The sequence below is a fragment of the Lepidochelys kempii genome, chromosome 1, assembly GCF_965140265.1.
Source record: "Lepidochelys kempii isolate rLepKem1 chromosome 1, rLepKem1.hap2, whole genome shotgun sequence".
Lineage (NCBI taxonomy): Eukaryota > Metazoa > Chordata > Testudines > Cheloniidae > Lepidochelys > Lepidochelys kempii.
In genome coordinates, this window is record NC_133256.1 from 142,205,560 (window position 1) to 142,231,813 (window position 26,254).

The following is a 26,254-nucleotide window of genomic DNA, read 5'->3' on the forward strand; positions in this document are numbered from 1 at the left end:
GAGCAGGCTGCTCACCTAGCTGTCCAGTTAGAAGAAACACACTGCCATGGTCGATACCATAATAGAGGAAAGGGTTTAAGGACACAAAATGACCACACTGGTGTTTCAAAAATGATGGAGTAAAGAAGAGTCCCATAAACTGCCTAAATTGGTCTCTAGGCACCACCCTAAAAATCCAAATAGTGAAATACTGCAGAAATTAACATTCAGATACAGTAGTATATTTTACAGAAGTTCTGTCATTCCATCAGTGCTACTTGATATAGTTTACTGCATCGTGACATTACACCTCATTTGATGTGTTATGTCTTAACATAATATTTATAGCACAGCATAAGTCAGAAATGCAAGTGGTCAGTATCTACTGATCTTCCAGCCTATTCAGTTTAGCTTATATTTAACAGGAGTGAGAACATCTTTATATTTTAAGCAAAGAGGCCCATGTTTTAGGTTTATTCCACCCAAGTAAAGAAACAGTTGCTTTGTCATTATACTGTGATTGACTAATTCAGTAACTCATGAATGAATATAATTTCCTTTTTGTGAAATGAAGGAGGGTGGCAGCTTTGCAAGAAAGATTTTTTCTGGTGTTTGCATGTAGCTTTCATTTGTAATTTTTAAAAAATTATTCTTAATTCCATCACCTTTGGTGCCTGCTGTGGAGGCAGTTCCTCAGCACTCTTAAAACAGAAAAACTGGGTATAGCCAATACAATTATTTTTATATATAATAACTTTACCTTTCTTATAACATCTTGAATACCAAGAGATCCTAGTAATTATAGATATACACCATTGAAATACAGACATTTTTGTGAGAGAGGGATATTAAAGTTCTAGTGTTTACGCCAAACTACTACTATGTTAAAGCTGTTTGAAAAAGTTTGCAACATTTAGAAGAATCCATTTTTTTATATTGGCGAAGTGGGGGTTTTTTTATATTCAAAGGGGCAGATCCTTAGCTGATCTGTCATAGCTCCATTGACTTCAATAGCACTGTGACAAGTTATACAAGTTGAGGATGTGGAGCAAAACCTTCTGAATCAGTGCTAAACAGAGTCTCAAACTTAAAAAAACACCACCCTTAGGCAAAAATAAGACTTGACAAATTTCAGCCACATAGATGAAGGTTTTAAAAAGCTATAAAGTTACTTTGTGCATCTGGGGGAAGCTGCTATGTCACTAAGCATTATTTTCAAAGTTGTAACTGAATTGTTTCACCATTATGCTGACCACTATTTTCTCATTGTTTATTTGTATTCCTCTGTCTGTCTGTATCCATTTGTTGTCTCTTGTCTTATACTTAAATTGTAAGCTGGCTGGGGCAGGGACTATCTTTTCTATTTGTACAGCACCTAGCACAATGGCATTCTTGCTCCATGACTAGAGCTTCTAGGTGCTACAATTGTACAAATCATAGTATTAATAATGCAGAGTTAGTGGACAATCCATCTCCAATCTCTGTGAGTTTTCTGTTTACTAATTAGCATGCCTTGTTTATTTTAATTTTTTGTTGAGCACTGGGATTTCGGGAACATTAAGACTTTTCCCTGAGTTGAAATATGAGCACTCTAGGAATTTTGTGTGTGTGTTTTTGTTTTTTTAGCTACAGAGTATTTCCTGTTTTTTATAGGCAGCAGTTGATGCTTGCAAGTTGATGGGACATCGGAAATATTATGATCAAATGATACAGGATGAACTTCAATACCAAAACCACAAAATAATAGATGAAATAGACGTTGCTACAGTGAAAGATTACATGCAAGTAAGAAATGTTTTCAAATATTTTCTTACAGGTTTTGGTAATGAAAAAAATACTTCTTTTTGGGAAAAAAGATTATGACATGATCTAAAATGTAGATAGTGATTATGACTGCAAGACTAAAATTTAAAGACCTAATTCTCAACAGCTTACACCTTGTGCAGCTATTTATATCAGCTCAAAATGAGTGTAAAGGGTACATCAAGCACTTCTGTGTGAGTGCAGAAATCTGATTTGGTAGCGTTTTACATCCACCTTGAACAGATGTAAATGACTCTACAAATGACAAGGCACTGGAAAATGAAGCCCTATGATTGTGAAGCACCAGAGAAGTTATTGAAGTTGTATGGATTAGGACCTATAATGTATACTGTCAGGGTTACACAAGGATGGTAGAAATCTTTAAAAGATCACTCTGATAACTGTGATACTCTTTAAATGGAATAAGTGAGAAGAGAATCAGTACCATTCTGTTTTTTTTAGACCAGTGTTAGTATATTGATTTTGATGAAATTACGGCTGATTTATAGTTCTATAAGTGAGAGAAGAATCATCACCAAGAAGTGCTGATGCTTGAGTAGTGCAATGAAACCTTTTCTGGTTAGTTCCTATTTTTAAAAAATTTAGGGCCAAATCCTAGATGACTGGCTATGCCACCCAGATCTAGGAAGGATGGTGGTATGTAAACATTGCTATGAACAATACTCTAATTTCAAATAATTATTTGTTACAATTGAGCAGCGAAGGAACTCAGACTATTAATGTACATATGCATATTTTTGTGATCAATTTAAATGTACTGATTATATTATAATTTTATGTATATTTATGTAATGGAGGTAGATATAGATATCCAGAGAACAGATGTCATTGTATTATAGGAATTTTAAGGCAGAATAGGTCATTACAGGGGTTCCAGCCATTTGATTTACTCTGAATAAGGTTTTCTTTAATGTGCAAGTTCATCATTAAAATAATTAATGAGGATGAGAAAATAAGAATAGCAGAGACTTGGGACCCCAATAAAATGAATTAGGTTTTCATGCAAGCATTTATTTTATAAATTACTATTATTATTTTGTGGCCTTATAGTACATCAGTAACCTGGATGAGACCCCAGCATACTTTGGTGGCAGGGATAACTGCTGGAGAAAATTGTCTCTGGAAAACTTTCCCAGGACAATGATAATGTATGACATAATGGATTATGCACAGTCCGGGACACTGTCAAACCGACTTAAGGAGAAACTGACATTTCTGCTCCTGAGGCCACAGAATGAAGAGATACGGCATGATCAACTCATGACTGTTTCTCGAGTCAGGTAAAAAAATACCCAACAACTTATCCACAATAACAAGCTTAATTTTTATTTTGAATTTCTATACTTTGTACTTTATTTTAAGGATCTCAAAATACATATTAATTAATGACAGGTTTCAGAGTAGCAGCCGTGTTAGTCTGTATCCGCAAAAAGAACAGGAGTACTTGTGGCACCTTAGAGGCTGACAAATTTATTAGCGCATAAGCTTCCGTGGGCTACAGCCCACTTCATCATATGCATAGAATGGAACATATACTAAGAAGAAATATATATACATACAGATAAGTTGGAAGTTGCCATACAAACTGTGAGAGGCTAATTAGTTAAGATGAGCTATTAGCAGGAGAAAAAAATTTTTGTAGTGATAATCCAGATGGCCCATTTAGACAGTTGACAAGAAGGTGTGAGGATACTTAACTTCAGGGAAATAGATTCAATATGTGTAATGACCCAACCATTCCCAGTCTCTATTCAAACCCAAGTTAATGGTATCCAGTTTTCAAATTAATTCCAATTCAGCAGTCTCTCGTTGTAGTCTGTTTTTGAAGTTTTTTTGTTGAAGAATTGCCACTTTTAGGTCTGTAATCGAGTGACCAAAGAGATTGAAGTGTTCTCTGACTGGTTTTTGAATGTAATAATTCTTGACGTCTGATTTGTGTCCATTTATTCTTTTGCGTAGAGACTGTCCGGTTTGGCCAATGTACATGGCAGAGGGGCATTGCTGGCACATGATGGCATATATCACATTGGTAGATGTGCAGGTGAATGAGCCCCTGATGGTGTGGCTAATGTGATTAGGTCCTATGATGGTGTCACTTGAATAAATATGTGGACAGAGTTGGCATCGGGCTTTGTTGCAAGGATAGGTTCCTGGGTTAGTGTTTTTGTTGTGTGGTGTGTGGTTGCTGGAGAGTATTTGCTTAATGTTTACAAAACACCAATGACCAGTGGTAAAATTATTCCCATTTTACAGATGGGTAAACTGGCACAGAGGAGTTTAGTGACTTGCCAAAGTTCATACGTTAAGTCAGTACGGAGTCAAGGATAGAACCCAGGAGATACTCCTAGTGCTTTTTATTATCTACTAAATAATATTGTTTTAGAGATTGTCCAATAAGTCAACATTTTAATCTTTAGTAGAAAAAGATCTGCATGATTATTTACTGGCAATATAACAACAAATATGTGCCACAAATCTCAACATATAGTGGAGAAAATTGGATTTTCTTTTATATTCCTATTTAAACTGCTGTTACCATTTTGTAACTTCTACCATTAAACATCAATGGGTTTCTCACTAACACATACTGGGAAATAATCAGTGTCAATACGCAGGGGCTGCCATGTCTTAATATACTCTTTTAAATCACAAATCTACATGATTTTAAAAGAGGCCTTATCCCAAATCTTTTCTCTAAGTATGTTCACTGAAATGGAAAACACAACACTGAGTCATGTCATTCTTGCGTTGATTGTCAGCACATCTTTTTTTAAACTTCCTTTTCTGGTCTTTTTAAAGTTAACTGATGTTTTGAGCTTTTTTCATTTTAATTAAAGGAATACTGTCAAAATTGGCAGGCCTCTGCCTGTCCCCTAGAAAAGTTATGTTGTCAGCTATATTACTGTATTGACAGCCATAAAGTATGAAGTCATCTGTTCAACCAGTAGTTCACAGCATAGGTGTAGGCAGTGATCATGCAAACTTCCCTGTGATTCCCCACCAATATACCTCAAGCATTTCAAAGGGACCGTGTCTACTCGGTGAAATGGTAGTTGTATTTCTATTCCCATTCAGTTATCATTTCTATTATTTATGTTGGGGCAGCACCCAGTATGCTTAGCTGCTTCCCTCAACACAGATGATGACAGTCTCTGCACTGCAGCGTTTATAATCTAAAATTATAAAGGCAGATGAAGGGTGAAAGAAATGTATACGTCATGCAAACAAAGTAATCCACCTGATGACAGACACACATCTAACTAGTCACGCTTTTATTTTGACACTTTTTGTCTAGTTAAATGCATTGCATTCTTGGCATCCCACCTCCTTATCTTTCCTCCACAGCAATTCCCAGCTTTAATTCCAGAGTTCTTATGCCACTCCCTCCCTGCATTCAAACCCTTTCCTTTGCATAATTGAATAGCTCATTTACAAGGTACATAGATTGTTGACACTACTAGCAAGAGTGTCAATTAGTGTCACAACTGGTAATTTTCTAATGTGGTCATCTGTGCATTAATAATTAGAATGAGATCACATTGCTCACTGAACAGCTTTCTGATCATGGCAACTGGCAACCATGCAGTCCAACTCCTTGTGAAGGTCAAGGGAGTCTTAGGGTACATCTATGGTACGAAATTATTTCGAAATATTCAAATTTTCGGAAGCGATTTTATACATTCGGTCTTCTGTGTCCCCACTAAAGCGCGTGAATTCGGCGGAGTGCGTCCACAGTACTGAAGCTAGCATCAAATGTCAGAGCAGTGCACTGTGGGTAGCTATCCCACAGTTCCCGCAGTCCCCACTGCCCACTGGAATTCTGGGTTAAGCTCCCAGTGCATGATGGGGCAAAAACATTCTCGTGGGTGTTTCTGGGTGTGTGTCATCAGCCGTTCCTCCCTTTGTGAAAGCTACTGCAGACAATTGTTTTGCGTCTTTTTGGCGTGCATACGCCATACTGCTTTCAGCAGACGGTGCACTGCTGCTCTTCTCCTACTATGAATTCTCCTCGCATTTCCTCTCGTCTTCCTATGTAATGTCTAGTATCTACTCTTTCTCATCAAATGCTTCCGCTGCCACTCTGCTCTCCTACGTTTCATGCCCTTTTGCCAGGATTACCCATAGAGGCGCCAAAGCCATGGAGCCCACTCAGATCTCCACTGCAGTTTTGACCATTGTAAATACCTCGCGCATTATCCAGCAGTACGTGCAGTACTTGCAAAACCGGGCGAGGAAGCGACAACAGCGTGATTACTATACTGATGAGGACATGGACACAGATGTTCCTAGAAGCACGACATGTGGTGATTGGGAGATCATGGTGCTGTTGGACCAGGTTCATGCTGTGGAACGCCGATTCTGGGCCCGGGAAACAAGCACAGACTGGTGGGACCGCATAGTGTTTCAGGTATGGGATGATTCCCAGTGGCTGAGAAACTTTCATATGCATAGGAACTTTCATGTAACTTTGTGACTTCCTGTCCTCTGCCCTGAAGTGCAAAAACACCAAATGAGAGCAGCCCTTACAGTTGAGAAGCGAGTGGCCATAGCCCTGTGGAAGCTTGCAACAACCAACAGCTACCGGTCAGTCGGAAATCAGTTTGGAGTGGGCAAATCTACTGTGGGGGCTGCTGTGATGCAAGTAGCCAACGCAGTCATTGACCAGCTGCTATCAAGGGTAGTGACTTTGGGAAACATGCAGACCATTGTGGATGGCTTTAATGCGCTGGGGTTTCCTAACTGCGGCAAGGTGATAGACGGAACGCATATCCCTATCTTGGCCACAGAACACCGGGGCGGCCAGTACGTAAACCGCAAGGGGTACTTTTCCATGGTGCTGCAAGCACTGGTGGATCACAGGGGACGTTTCACCAACATCAGCGTGAAAGGTGCATGACGCTCGCATCTTTAGGAACTCTGGTCTGTTTGAACAGCTGCAGGGAGGGACTTACTTCCCAGACCAGAAAATTACTGTTGGGGATGTTGAAATGCCTATAGTTATCCTTGGGGACCCAGCCTACCCCTTAATGCCATGGCTCATGAAGCCATACACAGGCACCCTGGACAGTAGTAAGGAGCAGTTCAACTATAGGCTGAGCAAGTGCAGAATGGTCATGGAATGTGCGTTCGGATGTTTGAAAGCGCGCTGGTGCAGTTTACTGACTCGGTTAGATCTGAGCACAACCAGTATTCCAATTTAGTTGAGCATAAGCTTTCGTGAGCTACAGCTCACTTCAAAGCTTATGCTCAATAAATTTGTTAGTCTCTAAGGTGCCACAAGTACTCCTTTTCTTTTTGTGGATACAGACTAACATGGCTGCTACTCTGAAACCTGTCAATATTCCAATTGTAATTGCTGCTTGTTGTGTGCTCCACAATATCTGTGAGAGTAAGGGGGAGACGTTTTTTGTGGGGTGGGAGGTTGAGGCAACTCACCTGGCGGCCAGTTTTGTACAGCCAGACAACAGGGTGATTAGAAGAGCGCAGCAGGGCACGCTGCACATCAGAGAATCTTTCAAAGCCAGTTTCATGACTGGCCAAGGTACGGTGTGACAGTTGTGTTTGTTTCTCTTAAAGTTACCCACCCCCTATATATGAGAAAGGAAATAAAGTCACAATTGTTTAAAAATCATTCTTTATTATTTGTTGCACAAAACATTGAGAGAAATCAGAAGCTAGAAGGGGGAGGGGTGTATTGGGTTAGGGGGGTGGAGGAGGAGGGAAGGACAAGTCCAGAAACCAAATCAAAATTTCAGATATGCCAGCTTTCTGCTGGTTCTGCAATCCTCTGTGGTTCACTGTGTGGGTCCCCATAGCCTCCCCCCCACCCCCAGTGTTCTTGGGCATCTGGGTGAGGACGCTATGGAACTTGGGGAGGAGGGAGGATGGTGATACAGGGGCTGCAGCGGCAGTCTGTGGTCTTGCTGCCTTTCCCGCATTAGATCCACCATACAGCGGAGCATGTCAGTTTGCTCCCCCATGAGCTTGACCATAGCATCCTGCCTGCTCTCATCGTGCATGTCCCTCCTCTCTTCGTATTCATGTAACACTTTATGTGACTCCACAATTGTTTGCCTCCATGCATTCAGCTGGGCCCTATCAGTGCGGGAGGACTGCATGAGCTCAGCCAACATGTCGTCCCGAGCTCATTTTTTCCACCTTCTAATCTGGACCAGCCTCTGGGATGGAGTAGATAGGGGCCACGTTGAAACATTTGCACCTGCTGTGGGAGGAGAAAAAGGGAGGGTAGTATTTTAAAAGATACATTTTGGAGAACAAAGGGGACACTCTTTCTCAGTGAAACAGGCAATTCATAGTACACAGCACGTTGTCTTTCTGTACAAGGTCGCATTTTGCCTCTTATACTGAAGTGCCTGCCACTTTGGTGTGAGTAAGCCATCACATGCGGCCGGGCAACAGAATTCAGCTTGCAGGCAGCCATGGTAAGCCCTAGGGGCATGCGGGGTTCTGCTTCTTCCACATTCATTTCAATGCTTTCAAACGGCCGGCCCCCTTTCCCATAGCAAGCAATGCCTGGTGGGTTTGCCATATAAAAGGAGGGCCTGTGGGCTCTCTGGGATGATCACTTCACACAACACCCTCCCCTCCCACCACCACCCACTGTGTGGCTCCGATGAGGCTCTGAACAGGGACGAGTCCTTTAAACTAAACGTGAACAGCCCAGAGCGGCTGGGTTTCCCCCTACACCCCACCTTGTGGCTCTAATCAAGCTCTCACTCACCAGAAGTGCCTTCTCCAGGGTCATGGTCTGGGAGCATGCCTTGGGAGTGGGGGGAGGCTATTGGCTCCAGCGTTAAGAATAGTTCCTGGCTAGGGGGGAAAACGGATTCCCCACTTGCCGCCTGTGCACTATCCTCCTCTTCGTCCTCCAAAAACTCATCCTTCTCGCTCCGTGCTACTCCCCCCTTGCAGGTGTCCACAGACAGTTGTGGGGTAGTGGTGGCATCACCTCCCATAATTGCATGCAGCATGTATGGGGCTGTGACCCAGAGCACCCGTTCGCCTCCCTGGCTTTTTGGTATGCTTGCCTGAGCTCCTTGATTTTTGTATGACACTGCTCTGTGTCCCTGGAGTAGCCTCTTTCCGTCATGGCCCTGGAGACTTTATCATATGTATTTGTCTTTCTTTTTTTGGAACTGTGCATCCGATGAAGTGAGCTGTAGCTCACGAAAGCTCATGCTCAAATAAATTGGTTAGTCTCTAAGGTGCCACAAGTACTCCTTTTCTTTTTGCAAAGACAGACTAACATGGCTGTTACTCTGAAACCTGTCATAAAGGGAAGGGTAAACCCCTCTGAAATCCCTCCTGGCCAGGGGAAAGCTCCTCTCACCTGTAAAGGGTTAAGAAGCTAAAGGTAACCTCGCTGGCACCTGACCAAAATGACCAATGAGGAGACAAGATACTTTCAAAAGCTGGGAGGAGGGAGAGAAACAAAGGGTCTGTGTGTCTGTCTGTATTCTGTCTTTGCCGGGGATAGACCAGGAATGGAGTCTTAGAACTTTTAGTAAGTAATCTAGCTAGGTACGTGTTAGATTATGATTTCTTTAAATGGCTGAGAAAAGAACTGTGCTGAATAGAATAACTATTTCTGTCTGTGTATCTTTTTTGTAACTTAAGGTTTTGCCTAGAGGGGTTCTCTATGTTTTGAATCTAATTACCCTGTAAGGTATCTACCATCCTGATTTTACAGGGGGGATTTCTTTATTTCTATTTACTTCTATTTTTATTAAAAAAGTCTTCTTGTAAGAAAACTGAATGCTTTTTCATTGTTCTCAGATCCAAGGGTTTGGGTCTGTGGTCACCTATGCAAATTGGTGAGGCTTTTTTATCCAACATTTCCCAGGAAAGGAGGGGTGCAAGGTTTTGGGAAGTATTTTGGGGGGAAAGACGCATCCAAACAGCTCTTCTGCAGTAACCAGTGTTAGTTTGGTGGTGGTAGCGGCCAATCCAAGGACAAAGGTGGAATATTTTGTACCTTGGTGAAGTTTTGACCTAAGCTGGGAAAGATAAGCTTAGGAGGTTTTTCATGCAGGTCCCCACATCTGTACCCTAGCGTTCAGAGTGGGGGAGGAACCTTGACAGGAACGTAGTTCTGCCATAACAGATTCATCTCCCCAACATGCGATGAGATCCAGTACCTCCTGTTTGGACCATGCTGGGAGCTTGTCTGCGAATCTGGGACTGTGTGGTCTCTTGTGATGGTGGACTGTGCTGATGGTGACCAAACAGGAAATTCAAAAGTTCCCGGGGCTTTTACTGCCTACCTGGCTAGTGCATCAGAGTTCAGATTGCTGTCCAGAGCAGTCACAAGGGAGCATTCTGGGGTAGCTCCCGGAGGCCAATAACGTCGAATTGCATCCACAGTACCTGTAACCCGGAACTGCGATCTCGATTTTAGCGCTACTCCACTTGCCAAGGTGGAGTACAGAAATCGGATTAAAGAGCCCTTTAAATTGAAAAAACTGGTTTCGTCGTGTGGACGGAATCAGATTTATTTCGAAGTAACTCAGCTAATTCCGAAATAACTGCATACTGTAGACCAGGCCTTAGACTATGTCTATATGGCCCCACAGTTTGGAGCATGGGGCTGTGAATTGCAACATCCACTCGTGCAGTGGTTCTAAAACTTTTTTTTTTTCCACAGACCACCTGAAAATTGTGAGGGTCTCAGCAGACCACTTAATGGTCTTTCCAAATGTTGTTTGTACCATTAGCTAACTATTGTAAAGTGCTTTGGATAAAAGTGCTATATATAAAAAACTTTAATAATTTAATTAATGTTTTTTTGTTCTACAAATAAAAGCACACAACTCATTTTAATATCAGTAGTCTTACCTTTCTAATGTGATGGCTGTGCCTTCTCTCCCCTGCTGCGGCAGCTCCCAAGCTGGGGCTGGGAAGGAGGGGGGCCTCTCCCTCTCTCCTCCACCACGGCAACCCCCGAGCTGGGGCTGGGAAGGAAAGGGGTCTCTCCCTCTCTCCCCGGCCACAGCAGCCATGGAGCTGAGGCTGGGAAGGAGGGCCATCTCTTCCTGACATCCGCAACCCTGGAGATGGGGAAAGTCGCTTCTTTCTCTGGCCGCCGCAGCCCTGCATGTCCCAAGTTCGCCTCACCCCTTCTTCTCACCCCACTGCCCCCTCCCACCTATCCCTATTCCCCCCAAGGCCACCACCTCACCTTACTTGTGCATCTTCTCCAGGATCCAGGCACCTAATTAGTGAAGCTATGCCTGCGCGGCTCCGCTAATTAGGTGGGTGGCCCTTCGTTCTTTTGTGTGCGGCTACCCAGGCACATACCTTAGAGGGAACTATCCGCGGACCACCTGAATGGAGCTCGCAGACCTCTGGTAGGCCGTGGACCACAGTTTGAGAACCTCTCTGCACTAGCGGGTTGTGCTGTAACTCCCCCATGTGGCTGCTGGTGGCACAAACTAAAAGCTATCTAGTTCATGTTAACATATTCCTCTAAGGACTAAGTTAATGTGAACTACTTAGGCATTAACACTTGTATGTATATCAGGGGAGTTACAGCACAGAATGCTATTGCGATCCACACCCCCTTAGTCTGAACTGCAGAGCTGTGTAGACAAGCCCTTAGAGTTTAGTGGAGTTGGATCAAGCTGCTTCTTTGGATTTGAATTTACAGCATAGCTAAGAGGCTCTGCATCCCATTAGCAGCCTCTCAAGTCATCCAGTGTATTATGGTTATCTTTTCAATTTCATAAAAATATAATTTAAAAAATCATTTTCAAACTCATACCTATTCCTCAATAGTTTGTTTCCTAGGAACAGGAAAATTGAATATTACTTTTAAACAAATCATGTTGATTGTGTTAGGCACTCACTGATATAACAATCTACACTGGAAATGCATACACACACTTAAATATATGATGGTGCCTGCAGGTCTATCCATTTCTGCTCTGTCGTTCAGGAATGCAATCCTTTCTTTACTATTAAGTGCTACCTTTTTTATGACCATGTAACTTTAGACTGAATTACCATGTTCACGTTACTTTTGAGTTTGACTTTCATATCTTTTTTTCAGAAATTTTTGCTAGTGCATATATGTACTCTGATCTCTCAAGGATTTGAATATGTTGGCTGTTACATGCTAAAAGTGTGTTGAGTGCCCTACAGACAACTAGTCTCCACTGTAAAGCACTTACATTCTAAAACCCAGATTATAAAAATTCTGTACTTATTCTCATGCTTAACTTTAAGCATGGGAAGAGTTACATGGAAGTCAATGGAACTACTCCCATGCTTAAAGTTAAGCATGTGTTTTAAGTGTTTGCAAGTTTGGGACCTAAATAAATACATCTAGAGAATGGATGGGGAATGTCACAGCAATGATTGTTTCCATGTGTCTTACTGGTTCCATGATACTTTGTTGTTGTTATCATCAGTTACATTTCCTTGAGCCGTGGGCTAGGGTTTATAGGCCTTGTTAACTAAGTTTGTTTTAAGGGGGTCACCTTGAAGGAGGAGAGGGTTGAGACATGACTGAATAGGCTAGGAAAGGAGTTTTAGTCATCAGGGGCACATGGAAGAAGGTACAGAGATAAGCAGGAAAAGGAAACAAAGGGTTGTTAATCATGTGACTTGGGCAGAAATACATGAGTGAGATAAAGGAAATGAGCAGACAGGTAGGCAATAGGGTTGCCAATTTTCTGATTGCAGAAAACTGAACATCCTTCCTCTGCCCCCTTTCCCAAAGCCCCACCCCTACCCCACCCCTTTTCCAAGGCGCCACCCCCCCACTCCCTCCATCTCCCCTCTCCCCGCCTCACTCACAGTGGATTGGGTTACGGGAGGGGGTGAGCACTCTGGCTGGGGGTGCGGGCTCTGGGGTGGGGCCAGGGATGAGGAGTTTGGGGTGCAGGAGAGGGCTCTGGGCTGGGGACAGGGGGTTGGAGTGTGGGGTGTGAGGGCTCTGGGGTGGGGCTGGGGCTGAGGGCTTGGGGTGCAGGAGGAAGCTCCAGGCTGGGGCTGAGGGGTTCAGAGTGTATGGGAGGGGGTGTGGGCTCCAGGAATGAGTTTGGGTGCGGGAGGGGGCTCAGGCAAGGGGTTGGGGTGCAGGAGCGGGTTCAGGATATGGGCTCCGAGTGGCGCTTACCTCAGGCGGCTCCTGGAAGTGGCTCTGCGCACTGCCTCCATCTGCAGGCACCGCCCCCACAGCGTCCATTGGCCATGGTTCCCGGCTAATGGGAGCTGTGGAGCTGGCGCTGCAGGCAGGGGCAGCGTGCGGAGCCTCCTTGGCCGCCACTGTGCCTAGGGACATGCGGGCCGCTTCCAGGAGCCTTGTGGAGCCAGGGCAGGCAGGGAGCCTGCCTTATTTCCGCTGCACCGCTGACCAGACTTTTAGCAGCCCGGTCAGCAGTGCTGACCAGAGCCAACAGGGTCCCTTTTCAACTGGGCATTTTGGTCGAAAACCAGACTCCCAGCAGCCCTCATAGGCAAAAGCTACATTATGGAGAAAAAGTACTGCTATACTTCCATTTGTATCACAAAACTGATTTTTTAAAAAAGTTTCTCCTCTAATTTTAACAAAACTGCATTAATATGGACTGTATACATTTGTGTGCTTATTGGGTTTTTTAAGGAAAGTTTGGTGGTAGACCAAGTCTTGGAGAGATAGGAGAGCTTGAAAAACTAGAGGTATTTATCTTTTTGAAAAATGGTTTTGTTTTTGTACCTTAACTCCAAGAAAGGTAAGCTAGTTCTAGAAACTCAAGTTTGAAGTATTTGGGTATGTCTACACTGCAGAGAAAAACCCATGGCACTGAATCTCAGAGCCTGGGTCAGTTGACTCAGGCATGCAGGGCTAAAAATAGTTGTGTAGACATTTCTGCTCAAGCTAGAACCTGAGCTCTGAGACCCTCTCCGGGTTTCAGAGCCTGGGCTCTAGCCCAAGTGGGATTGACTACACAGCTATTTTTAGCTCTGCAGCCTGAGCCCTGCAAGCCCAAGTCAATTGACCTGGCCTCTGACACTCAGCACTGTGGGCTTTTCTTTGCAGTGTAGACATACCCTTTGGCTTCAGTGAGCTCTGAGGCTTCTGACTGTTTTTTAGGAAAGACTATTTAGTTAGGCACAGTCTACAAAATTGTAACCTCTGTGAGGTCTAGAACATAGCCACAAGACAGGAACCTTAGAGGCCGGGAGAGGGGATAGTGAGGAGGAAGGTATGTGTTTCAGAAACAACATAATTGCCAGATTGCCTGATGCACCCATTATACCATCTTTGAAGTCTGACGTGTGCACTCCAATCTCATGGAAGCTGTGTCTGGGGACGCTAATACCTCTGGGCTCTGCTATGCAGAAGGATTATGGGATGTACTAAGAGAAGTGGGGCTCCTGATATAAAGAAAAGATTCTGAGGATTTAGAACTAAAATAGAATTTTCTATTTTTTAAACATATTTAAACTTGCATTCATCTAGGAGGTTTTGGTTTTTTTAATCTTTCATTGGTTTAAGCATTCAGTGGAGCACAAGATATGACGTAACTTTAAAGATGTTTCATATTTAGGTTCTTTACATAATTCTCACATTTTCTAGGTCTCCTACACCTTGTCCTCCAACAGCCACCTCTTCATCTAGGTCTTATCAGCTCTCTTCACTGCCTAGACCTTCAGTACGTCGTTCTCGCCAAGCTCGACAGAAAGTAGCAAAAATGAAAAGAGTTCATGCACTTGAAAAAGAGAGAGAGGTAAATCAATCATTAGTGATACAAAATAGAAAATGCACAGAATGTTTTTTTCAGGAGACTACTCTACCAAGTCTGTACAGGAAATACTCACTGGCCTGCAATTATAGGCAGGTACCCAGGCAGCATGGGGGAGGAAGCCCTCTAATTCAAATACAGCCTGGACAAAAACCAGACCTAAGGCGTTGCAGGGACTAAAGGCTGGGAGCTGCAGAGAGGTGGAGCAGGCGGAAGAAAATCTGATAAGGAGCAGGAGGTGGGACTGATAGGGCAAAGAGACTGGGAAATAATGGGGTGAGAGAAAGTAGAGAGATGTGACAAGCAGCCAGGATGCAGGGGGAGATCTGGGCCTGGCTGGATACAGATACTGAACCAAAGAGCTGAGGGAGGTTAGACGAGAAGGGCAGGAAGGGAGACTGGAACTGGGAGCCAGTAGAGAGACAATGTGGGCAGGCAACTGGAGGCTGGGGAGAGGGAAAGAGACAAGTCATGGAGGGGGTAGGAACTGGGACTGGCTGTGCAGGGAGCTGCTGGCAAGAAGTCTGGAGGGGCGAGACTAGGACTAGGAGCTTGCTGGGAAGATTAGGTTAAGAGACTAGGACTGGGATGAGGAGCTATGGTGGTATAGAGAAAGAACTGAGAGTGACTGGTTGGAGGGGATGGGGCAGAATGGGTCAAGATTGTGGGGGGAATGGGCAGAAGAGTCTGTACCCGTAGAGCACACTTCCCTTCTGAATCTGGAATGGACCCCAAGATTCCTGAGTCTCAGCATTCCTCTGCTGTCAGCAAATATCTGTTAAATTCAGTGACAAAATGTCCAATTCCCTTCTAGTCTCAGCACCCTCTAGTGCTGGTCCTAATAGAGGATAAAAAACCTACTATTGCTATCGGTTACTCAGCTCAAATGGCAGAGGTCTTTGCTATGGATCTAAGGTTTCAACACTACACCTGTCAATATAATGCCACCTAATGGAATTGCTGTTTTTTCTGTTTGCTTTTTTAGACATCTAGGAAATTATACTCAAAAGAGCGATCCTGAAATATTATTAGGGTTGCAAAGTCCAGCACACAAAAGTTAGGAAATGTCAGAATTAAGGTTGCCTATGAAACCTTAATACACCCCTTTGTGTATATGCAGTATGATATAGTGTTTAGTTACATGATCACACATTTATTCCACAGGACCCTAGCCTCATTCCGTACATATGATGGATAGACGTATCCTTCAACTCAGTGGTTAGAGTGCTCACCTGCAGTGTGGATGATGTGGGTTCATATCTCTGCTCCACATAAAGCAGAAGAGAGATTGGAGCCTGGGTCTCCTAATCCTGTGTGAATGCTCCAATCACAAGGCTACAGCTTAGAACATTTTGTAAATCTAGCCCTTCATTTCCTTTTGCTCTTAATAAAAAAGTTAAAAATACCCTAAATGTTTCACTTTGAAGCAAACAAAAAAACCCCAACATTTCATTCAACCCACATTTTTTCCCAACTTGTTTGATTCACCAATTTTTTTTTAAATTTCAGTTCAACCCAAATCAATAATTTTTTTCAAACTGCAACCAACCAAAGAAAAATCAGTTACTCATTCAGCTCTAGTCACAAGTCTTTCTAGCTCTTCATCATCCTTGCTTATAGCCTTCCCTCCTGACTCACAGTCCCTTCCAGTCCTAGCTTGGGCTTCTCACCCAGTAGGCATCTTCTGCCTAAGAGCTTGGGAGAGTTGTCAGCTAACTCCCCAAACACTCTCCCTCTCTCTCGACTGAGTTTCGACTGAGACATACTAATAGTATATTTATTTCTTAAAACTGTTGAATACACTTAAATATTTATTTCAACAAAACCTTTTAAACTTATCTGTCCTAACATTCATACTGTGAATTAGTAACTGCAACACAATCGTGTCACAGAATTCGCTCCTCTAGATTTGAAAAGTGCATGTCTTGGCTTTGCTTTGGCATTCATGTAACAGTGAGAAATAGCAAATCTCTAATGTTGAGTTCTGTTTGGTGTATCTGAATTTACTACAAAGCTATATAATGTGATCTGCAGTAGACAGTTCTTCCTGTTTTGATATAATAGTGTGTATAATGTTGTTCAGGAACAGAAATTGGATGTTACAAATAGAAGCCACTTAACTGAACGTCAAGAAACTATGACTGTATCAGCTGAAGACCTTGAGGATCACTCTGTCTTTTCTGATGAAGAGTGGGAGCAAGAGGCAGCTAAATTGTATGCCTGGTCTCAGGCATTATCTCTTGAAGACATTGGAGAATCTTCGCTCACACCTAATTTCTGAATTTTAATAATGGTTATTTCACATTAGCAGTAGTGGTAAACAGAAAACATTTTCAAATCTTTCCTACCCTGCCGTCAATATGTTGCAAATTTTGATCATAGAGAACATGGGATTACATACATATAATTGCTTTCAGCTTGGCTGTAACAGATTTAGAATTTGAGCTACGTACAGGTTATCTGTGAACACTGTATATTTTGTGTACAATGTATGATTACAGTAATTGTTTTGCTGTGCCATTGTTTATTTCATTTTCATTATGGAATGGTACTAAGTGGTGAAGATTGCATTCCACAATAAGCTCAATTTCCAGCCTCTGCTCCCTACTTCCCCAAATGAAACCAGTCTGCCTGAAAATTCACTTGCAGCATTTCATTCCAGGGTAGAATTTTTATGGGAAGGTTGAAATGAAATCCTAAAAGCAATGTTAAAGTTATAGGGCCAGATACAGGGCCATATTAAGGTTCTTTTGTACAGCTCTGGGAGCAAAGCAACTTTTAAGCTATCTTAATCAATTATATAGAGATTCTACCAGCAAAGGACAATCCCCAAATGATGTGGAGCCAGCAAGCCAGCTTTGTCACAGCTTGCTGGTACTCTCGTAACGGACATGTCCATGCCCTTTTTCTTGATGAAGAAAGTGAGAAAATGTAAAGAACTAATACTACTTGACCCAAAAACTTTATTCCATTTGAAACCTGGACACTTTTTAATTAAACAAAAACTATATAAAATCAATACGCTATTTCCATTGCAGAACAAGATTATGGGCACAACTAAGGTTAGGTGAGTGATGTAAATTTAGTGACTTTTTTGGTAAGGTGTAGAATTTCTGTAAAGAAAGAAGGGGTTGTTTATTTTGATTTTTTGAGAGTTACCTGAACTGCACTGAAACGTACTTCCTGAAGGTTTTTTGTAGGCAAATTTAGTTTACTTAACTGTATTTAGAGCTCAGTCTTGTTCCTGTTGACTTCAGTGGGTATAGTATTGAGCCAATTAAGCCCAATCCAACTCCACTGGGAATCAACGGAGAAATTCTCACTCAGTTCACTGGGAGTTGGATCTAGTTCCATACGATTTAAGAACATAAGGATTTGTTCAATTAAAAACTGAAGTTCAGTTTCACCAGCACCTGTTTTCTCCTCTTGAGTACTGTTTTACAGTGTTTGGGTAACCTTTCACAAAAAACAGCAAGGAAAAAGTTATGGATACTTGGATAGTGAGAAGAATGCCTCCCATACTTCATAACTGGCACCAAATGAACACTAAGTGTTGAAGCAATTGTTTTTATATTCTAGAATATACTGTTGTATTTTGATATTTCATGGATGCAAGGCCTAAGGTTATTTTCAATTAACACTAAACATAATTTGACTACCTAAAATGAAGTCTCTAATCTGGGGACTAGCTGAAACATATGATGATACTACTATTGTTCAGCTACAAATCCTTCACAACTCCTAAAGTAGCTCTTCAGTTTTGCCTAAATTGTTCAGTATTTAGGTTGATTGGAAAATTATTCAGATTAAGACGTTGCTTTGCTGTTTGTAATTAGACTTAATCCTAACCAGTAATACTGCAGACTAATTTGTATGGCTTCCACTGGAATGTGCCACAGGGACCATAGACTCCAATGTAAATTTGTCCCAATTTTAAATTCCAAAAGAGACTAATTGTCTCTTGCTCTGAGATACATAGTAGAGGAGAAGATGGCAATATAGTCTTTTCACTTTGCACATTTATGTTGGATAATTTTCCATGGCTTGCTCAGACTCAGAAAATCAGTGGTTTTTAAAAATGTGTTAACGTGTTTTATTCCGGCATAAAAGAGTGGCTTTTTGCAGTTTAGCTTGCCACTTTGGAAGCAGTTTAAGCTACTGAAAAAAAACCCACTCTTAGTCCAGAATAAGAATGTCCAATGGTGGAGTTATACCGGTATAACGATAGTGCTTCAGGGCATAGCTACACTTGCAGATGCAGAGCGCTTTGAGTTAAACCAGCCTTCTTAGACCGCAGTAGGGAAAGCGCTGCAGTCTGTCCACACTGACAGCTTCAAGCGCACTGGTGTGGCCACATTTGGGCATTTGCAGCGGCACTGGGAGTGGTACATTATGGGCAGCTATCCCAGCATGCAACTGGCTGCGTGTTTTTCAAATGTGGGGGGTGGGTGGAGTGTGACAGGGAGTGTGTTGTGAATGTGCAGGGAGAGAGAGTGGGTTTTTGGGGAGCTGAGAGCATGTCAACATGCTGTCTTGTAAATTCAGACAGCAGCAGACCCCCCCTCACCACTCCCCCTGCCTCTCTCTCACACACACAGCATTCCACTCTAATGGTTGCTTTGTCTCAGAGCAGATAAGCAGCCGGCTGTCAGAAACGGAGCTTTCAAAGGGCATTGCCACATTCCTACACCTGATTCCAAACAATGACAAGAGTGGCCACTTGACGTAAGGGGATTATGGGACATTTCCGGAGGCTGATCAGAGCACAGTAAAGCAACACCTCATTCACACTGGCGCCACGGCACTCTAGCGGGGGGCGCAGCAAATGTTATTCCACTCGCCGAGGTGGAGTACCAGCAGCGCTGTAGCCACGGAGTCAGAGCGCTCTACGTGCCTTGCCAGTGTGGACAGGTAGTGAGCTAGTGTGCCTGGGGCTCCTTTATTGCGCTGTAACTCGCAAGTGTAGCCAAGCCCCTAGTTATGGTACAGCTATAACTAAAAAAATCTCCCTTACGCAAACCTTAATAAAAGTATCAATCTCCTAATCAGCTTTGAAACTCTCAACTTTGATTTTGGAAATGAAAAACTGTTTCTAGAAGTATTAAGTGAAATGCTGTAATGATATCACCTTAGACTGTGATAGCAGCATATTTCACAAGCGAGGCAGTGTTAGACATAATCAAGATGTAGATAGGTCCCCAAGAAAATCAAAATACTGCAGAGGAAATACAGTGATGATGTTGCAACTGTCTGAAGCTTTCCCTTCCATCACTAATGAGCCACTGCATCAGCACACTGCTAGGGGAATTGTGGGCAGGCTGCACAGATATTTTGGGGGTCCCAGAGCAAAAACTCAGGCCCTCCTCCACCTAAAAAAAAATTATTTTGAGGGAGAATGGGGGACAGACCTTGAAGAGTAAGTCTGCCCTGCACTTATCCCACAGCAGCAGCTTGACTCCTGTCCCACGGTGCTGGGCCCTGCTTCAGGTGTTGTGACCCGGCGTGTACAATACAGCTCCACCCGCGTTTGGCCCAGCTGCCCCTCCATCACCACGTCAGAGAGTGGCATTCTGACCCGGTATGCGGAGTCACATCACCACTCAGGTTTGGCCTGGTGCCCCCGCCTAGTGACAGGGGTGGGGAGGGTGATCAGGCCAAACCTGAGTACCACTCTATCCCTCCTGCCAGCTCACAGGACCACCCCGAGGGCCCTCTCAGACAGGGGCCCCAGGGAAAACTTCCCCTTTTGTGCGTTCTTCCCTCCGCCCCCCCAATTGGTCCTGACTACAAGATGCTCTAATATGAGGTGTCAGGTTGGTGGTAGTCAAGGTAGGGGCCTCAAGCTAGTTCCTAAAAAAGTTGTGAATTTATAATCCATGGGAGTGTCATGCATCTGCCATTCTGATTTTTCATTTTTGCTTTCTCTGTCTCCTTTTCTGAGACAACACAGATACGATCTCTTTCTCACCTGGTTGCTTCCTCCCCTAAACTTTAATTTTCCCCACTAATAGTAGTAAGAATCAGGGAAGATGAAGGTACCACAAGTATTGTTTTTAAAGGTGAATAGTACAGTGTTTTAGCATGGGGCAGGGTCATGTTAACTACATCAGTTAATCATGTTACAATGAGGTCTCCCCAACCTAATTCTAATTATAATGTAGATAGGGCCTAAACTGAATGAACTTGCTTAAATTAAATCAAGAACAAAGAATCTGTGGATAATAGGTCTGTCAGTGAACACTAAAATCAGGAAGTTTTTCTTTCATAATAGCTGAAAATGGCTTGCCTAGGGGAAATATTAGGAGCTGAGAGAGTTGGACAGATTATATTAATAGAAGCTAGGTGTTAAAGTCTCAGTTTCAAGGTAGGTGATCCTGTTTTCCCATGTGGTCCCTTGAGGGCAACCACTTAAAGGTTTCTGGCTTCCAGCTGTCACTTTTCCTGAGTAGATATCCACAATCTCACTCCCTTTGTGACTGGGGGGTTTTATGGCTGCACAGGTCTTTGCTTACACTGCGATAACCCCAGCAAGCCAGACTGCCTAAAAAGCCTGGTGGCCTGCATTTTCCTCTCCCTCCAAAGGCTACGAAGGGTGTGTTACAAGTTACCACCCAGCTCTTGGTGAGTAAGCACCTTTATTAAGGTGAAAGCATTACAAAGGAAAAAATAAAATTAAAAAAAAAAAAGTTCTTATATGCCTGCTAAAAGTTTACCAGAGGTCACCCATCAGTCTTATGAGGTCCTCACAGGTCAAGTCCTTCCACCCCTTCTGAAAGGAGTGCCCTGCAGTCCCAGACAGTAGATCCTGTCCCTTTGCTGGATCAGAAAATAAGTCCCTAGTCAGTTTCAACTCAGGCTATTTATCCAAAGCTCCTTTCTTTGGCTATTGGTCTCTGGAGAATCCACTTTGACCCAATATATACGAGCCTCCCCAGCTCGTAGTAGTACTTTTCTGAGGGCATTACAACCTGGTTGGATTTGCCTTAATCACAAACCCCCTGTTTTTACTTCCTGGAGGAGCTGTGGTAGTCCTCCCCCTGGAGTAGAACACAATCATACATAAACCATTCATTTAAAACAATGGATCCCAAGGACACTGCATGGGGTAGCAATATGTGTCATAGTAATAAAAGAAAGTGAGAGCTGATCCTCCAGTACTGTACCAAGGACATTTTTTTATAGTGGCTAAATCCAAACTGAATATGTAAAAATGGTACTTTCTTACTAGTAGATTGATTCACGTGTGTGTATTCAAACTCATACCCTCTAAGTGCAATTATTAAATTAATCTTTTTCTCCTTGTTTTCGTCCTGCTGAGCCAACACAGCGAGCTGCAATTCTTTTCCTGGGTGGGCCTTATCAACAGCTGTAGGGAAGCAGCCCCCTGCAAACCCACTGAAAATAGTCTTTGACCACAAGGCCTGGAGAACCTTGTTTTCCATGTATCATTACCAGTAATAAATTAACCTGGTTAACTATCAGATCCCAGGTTGAGTTTGCAGGGCTAACAGCAAGTAAAAATGTTTTTCTAGTGAATTGAGTACAACTGGTACAATTTTGAAAACAAATAAACAATGTCCTTTCTGCACAGTTGATATTCAAAGTAGAACCACACTTTAGTTATGAAGAGCCTGATCTTAAAATTGAACCCTTGGGCTATTGTTACTCACTCCTAAAAGAGCATCCCCGTCCCTACTACTCTACATCTTTAATCCGTTAAAATAAAAAAAGGCACAGAATGGGCTGCAGCCACATCTACGAGCGCCAGAGCTTAAAAGCAGGTATGTACCGCTAAGGGTAAAGTCTGGTAGGCAGCAAGCCGTAAACCCATGCATTAGACCACAGCAATGTGCTATCCTTTATAGCTGAAGCTTTGTCTCTTGCCAGGCATCCAGTACTGTTCATTCCTTCAGTTAGGCAACAAATTTGCAGCAGTTTTGATCACCTGTATTTTAGTTCTGCTGTATAATAGCGCTGCACATTCATCTGAAGCATTGTGCAAAATCCTTAAGTAGGCAAACGCTTATTTGTCACAACCCAAGTTCTGAGGCGACTTTCATTCAAAAGCAGACTAGATGTGGAGCCTGACTGCTAGAAGTTGAGAGCGTGAAGCTGGAAATACTGGTATGCTTGTGACCATTTTTTCCAGAATGTTAGCTGAAGTACTGGGAATAGCCATCAGAATTCCAGTTTCTCATCTGAGAGTGGAGACATTTTAATTCTTTTGAGTCAAGCTAATGTGGGCAGTGAGGTGGTTCCCCACATCCCCCTCCTCTCCGTTGCAGCTGTGGTAAATGTGACAGTGGGTGTTAGTACTCACCATAGCTCCATGTAGTGCCACCCCTCTCTCACCATGGGGCTTGAAACCAGCGATGATACCCTTCCTTGAAAAAGACGTGCTGTAGCCCATCCAGCCCTTTAGAGACTACGATCACATCTCCAGCACCTGATTGGCGGGTACCTCATGCCTTCATTATTGCCAGATGTAGACAAATCAACATGTAATATCTGGTCTTTGCCAATGAACCCCATCCATGCAGCCGTAATACCGTAACACACACCTAAAACCAACATTAACCAGTTGCAAAGCAAGCTGCAGGATCCATATGTTGTGGGAAATGTTACCAGCACTGGCAGCTGCTGAGTTCTCTGCTTATTCTATCTAGCATATGTAGAGAGCAGCACTCACTTCTAGCCCTCACTGCTTGCCTCAGTTAACTGTAAAAGAGTTGTGCTTACCCATGGAGGGGAATAAGTAGCAAAAATTAGCAAAGAATACTGATTTTTTGAAAGTGCCAAAATACACACACAGCTGTAGAAAAAGAATATGCAGTTTCTGAAAAACTACATCTTCAAGTAGGTGCCTGTCCCATATACAACAGAAAGTATCTAAGGTCTTTTGCATTAGCTATGAAAACAATCTAAGGGGGCACTATAAAGCGGGAGTCCTACATTTTGTATGATCAACACTTTAGTGTTACTACAGCTGGCTGTCCTGTATCCTCCCTTCCCTCCAAATAATTTCACTGGTTCTTATTTTGAATGAGGTAGTATTATTTGATAGCTTAGGTATGCAAATTTCTCTTCTCTTTCAGAGAGGGAATAGCAGAAGGTTAGGTCTCATTATGCCAGTTTCTAGTTTCAGAACTCTAGTCTCAGCCACATGTAGACAAACTCCACTGAAATATACTGGAGTTGTGCAGCCATAGCTGAAAGTAGTCAATTATATTTATGTTGTTACTAATAATAGATAATGCAGCATTGTGTCTGAAGTTGCATCAATAAAATAAGTAGGGCTAGAAGTGGCTCTGACCACTCAGCTTTCTTTTTTCACCTGCAGTCTACAAATTGTAAGTAACTAGATATGCAAACAGAGGCACTGGATTAGGATTTGTCACAAGACACTGAAGTGTTATCTCCTGTATTCCATTTATGGCAGCAATGTTATTGTTCAAAGATTCCCTTCTGCATTATAACCAATGATTATTCCTCCTCTGAGTTTTTAAATTTTAAAGATTAACCTTTCAGTTCTTTTATTGAGATTGTGATTCCATGAACAAACAATTAATGTTCCCAACAGCATGGAAGAGAGCCGAGATGGAATGAGCCAGATTGCTTGGATACAGAAAGCATCAGGGCCTGTCTCAAGGGATTCACATTTTTTCCTGCACAGACAAAATCTACACTGTGGAAGGTAACTGGTGGAGTTCATAGGGAGTGAACAGAGAGAGTTAGAAGTATGTCTGATCTAGGCTATATTTGTAGCATAGTCTCTGTGTGTAGCCCAGAGTGTCTTCCCTTGAAGGAGAAAGACACATGCAAAAGTGTAATATCACATCTATTTAAATAAAGGAGACAAGTAATGATGCCCCTGATAAAGCACAGCATGATATGGAGAGAGGAAGAGAGCTGACAATTGTATATACAAAAACTTATCAAATATGTGTTTCCTACAAATGGAACATTTCTATTATTATCTTGATATTTGCTCAGCATTTCTGGAAATCCCTGACTAATACAGGTTATCAAGATTGTCTTTATATGGCTTATCAGTCCTTGAGGACCATAAACTAACCTTGCAATGTTGATCAGACAACACAATCCTTTGAGTTTCTCTTACAATCTCACTTCATTCTAGTTTATCAATGCAACACAGATCAGTGGGGATAAATAGGTGCCCACAGATGCAGTGGACAGGGTAGCACCCACCGCCTAAGGTGGAGAGCTGAAGTGCTCTTTGGGGCTGTAGCTCCACTTTCCTACTTTATGTATAACTTACATGGAGTGGGAAGCAGAGTGCTAATCACAGGAATTGCTGATGGACCAGATTGGGTGGTTTTGGAATAGCATGGAGTATTCCCAAGTAGCAGATAGGGAATCAGTACTGGCCATGAGTGTGAAGTACTGTATAGAAGAGGAAAAGCAGTATTAAGTTCAGACACTGCACTTTATTTTACTGGAGATTAGGGCTACATATACTGAGCTGCTGCAGTAGGGTAAATATACCAAGTAGCTGAATGAGACTAGCAGGCAGAAGAATGAAATTAAGAAATGAGTGGGATAAGACAAAAGGGGAAGAATAAATCCCAAGAGGGTAGGAGAGAGTAAAACTAAAGAGAGAGAGAGAGAGTTCATCCTGATACATGTCAGTCACAAAACAGGAGCGTGCCCTCCTTAAGAGGCAACTGAGGTATCAAAAAGTGGCAATATGACATGAAAGATCCGAGGGAGGAACATTGGAAAAATTAAAATGGAAAAAAAGTTAAGGTGACAAAGAAGGATGAGGAGAAAGGAAGGGGAACAAACAGAAGGGACACAGACAAAAAGGAGCTGAACAGAGTCTTGTAAAATACTGTGGGGTTTTGTTTTGTTTTTGGACAGGGAGAGATAAGATTTGGAAAGTGAAGTGAACAAGACACACCGGGAAGGTCGCTAGTCAGGCTACCTGAGCAGACAAAATGGAGAGACCATAATATTTACTTTCAGTAAATTAAATTAAAGTACATTTTGATCTTTATTTTCCAACACTGACAGAACATTGACCTACTTTAAAAAATTTATTAAATGAATGCTGAAATGTACATGGAATCTTGCTGATGGAAAATCTTCAGTTCTTTTAAATCAATTAGCCTTCTGTGATCACTGGGGCTCCAAAAGCTTGTTATCCTAAAATAGACTGAGCATATTGATAACTGAGGAAAATTGTTGGGTGACAGATTCTCTTCCCTTCTTGGTCTCTGGTTTGGATATCCAGGTTGGCTTTATTTTTATTTTTTTAAGTTATTAAAGTAGTTACAGGTCTAGACATTGAGTTACAAACGTAGTCCTTGATAACTCTTTTTAGATATTGTTGTTCACTATATCTCATTCTGATAGATTTCTGTATATTGTCCAAACCCAAGATACATTTTTGTCTAAACAAAAAAAACCCAAAGGCAATAATAATGAGCCATGATGACAGACAAGAGAGCTGGGTTCTAGAAAATTTCAGCAGTCACATCCTACAGGAGCAATCAAGGATGAGGAAACAGCAACTTTGAAAGACACATTAGTCTACACTTGAAAAAGCTGGTCTGAACTGGTAGAGCTTTTGACACAGTACAGGCCTGATCCAATGCCTAGTGAAGTCAAGTCTCAAATGGGGATTAGACTAGGCCCTAGAGCACATGAACACATGAGAATACATCTTGGGGATGTGTGGG

General features: G+C 42.5%; 2 protein-coding genes across 2 annotated transcripts in view; both read left to right on the forward strand.

The window, feature by feature from the left end:
* The window catches only part of C1HXorf58 (chromosome 1 CXorf58 homolog), a 36,064-nt gene extending 18,916 nt beyond the window's left edge, over nt 1–17,148 (forward strand). Inside the window, exons 5-8 of the mRNA XM_073357593.1 lie at nt 1,633–1,764; nt 2,854–3,083; nt 14,387–14,537; nt 16,636–17,148. Coding sequence (XP_073213694.1) covers nt 1,633–1,764; nt 2,854–3,083; nt 14,387–14,537; nt 16,636–16,833 — 711 coding nt within the window. The 3' untranslated portion in view covers nt 16,834–17,148. The remainder of the gene's footprint in view (nt 1–1,632; nt 1,765–2,853; nt 3,084–14,386; nt 14,538–16,635) is intronic.
* Nucleotides 1–26,254, forward strand: part of ZFX (zinc finger protein X-linked) — a 221,199-nt gene that overhangs the window by 60,563 nt on the left and 134,382 nt on the right. The window lies entirely within an intron of this gene.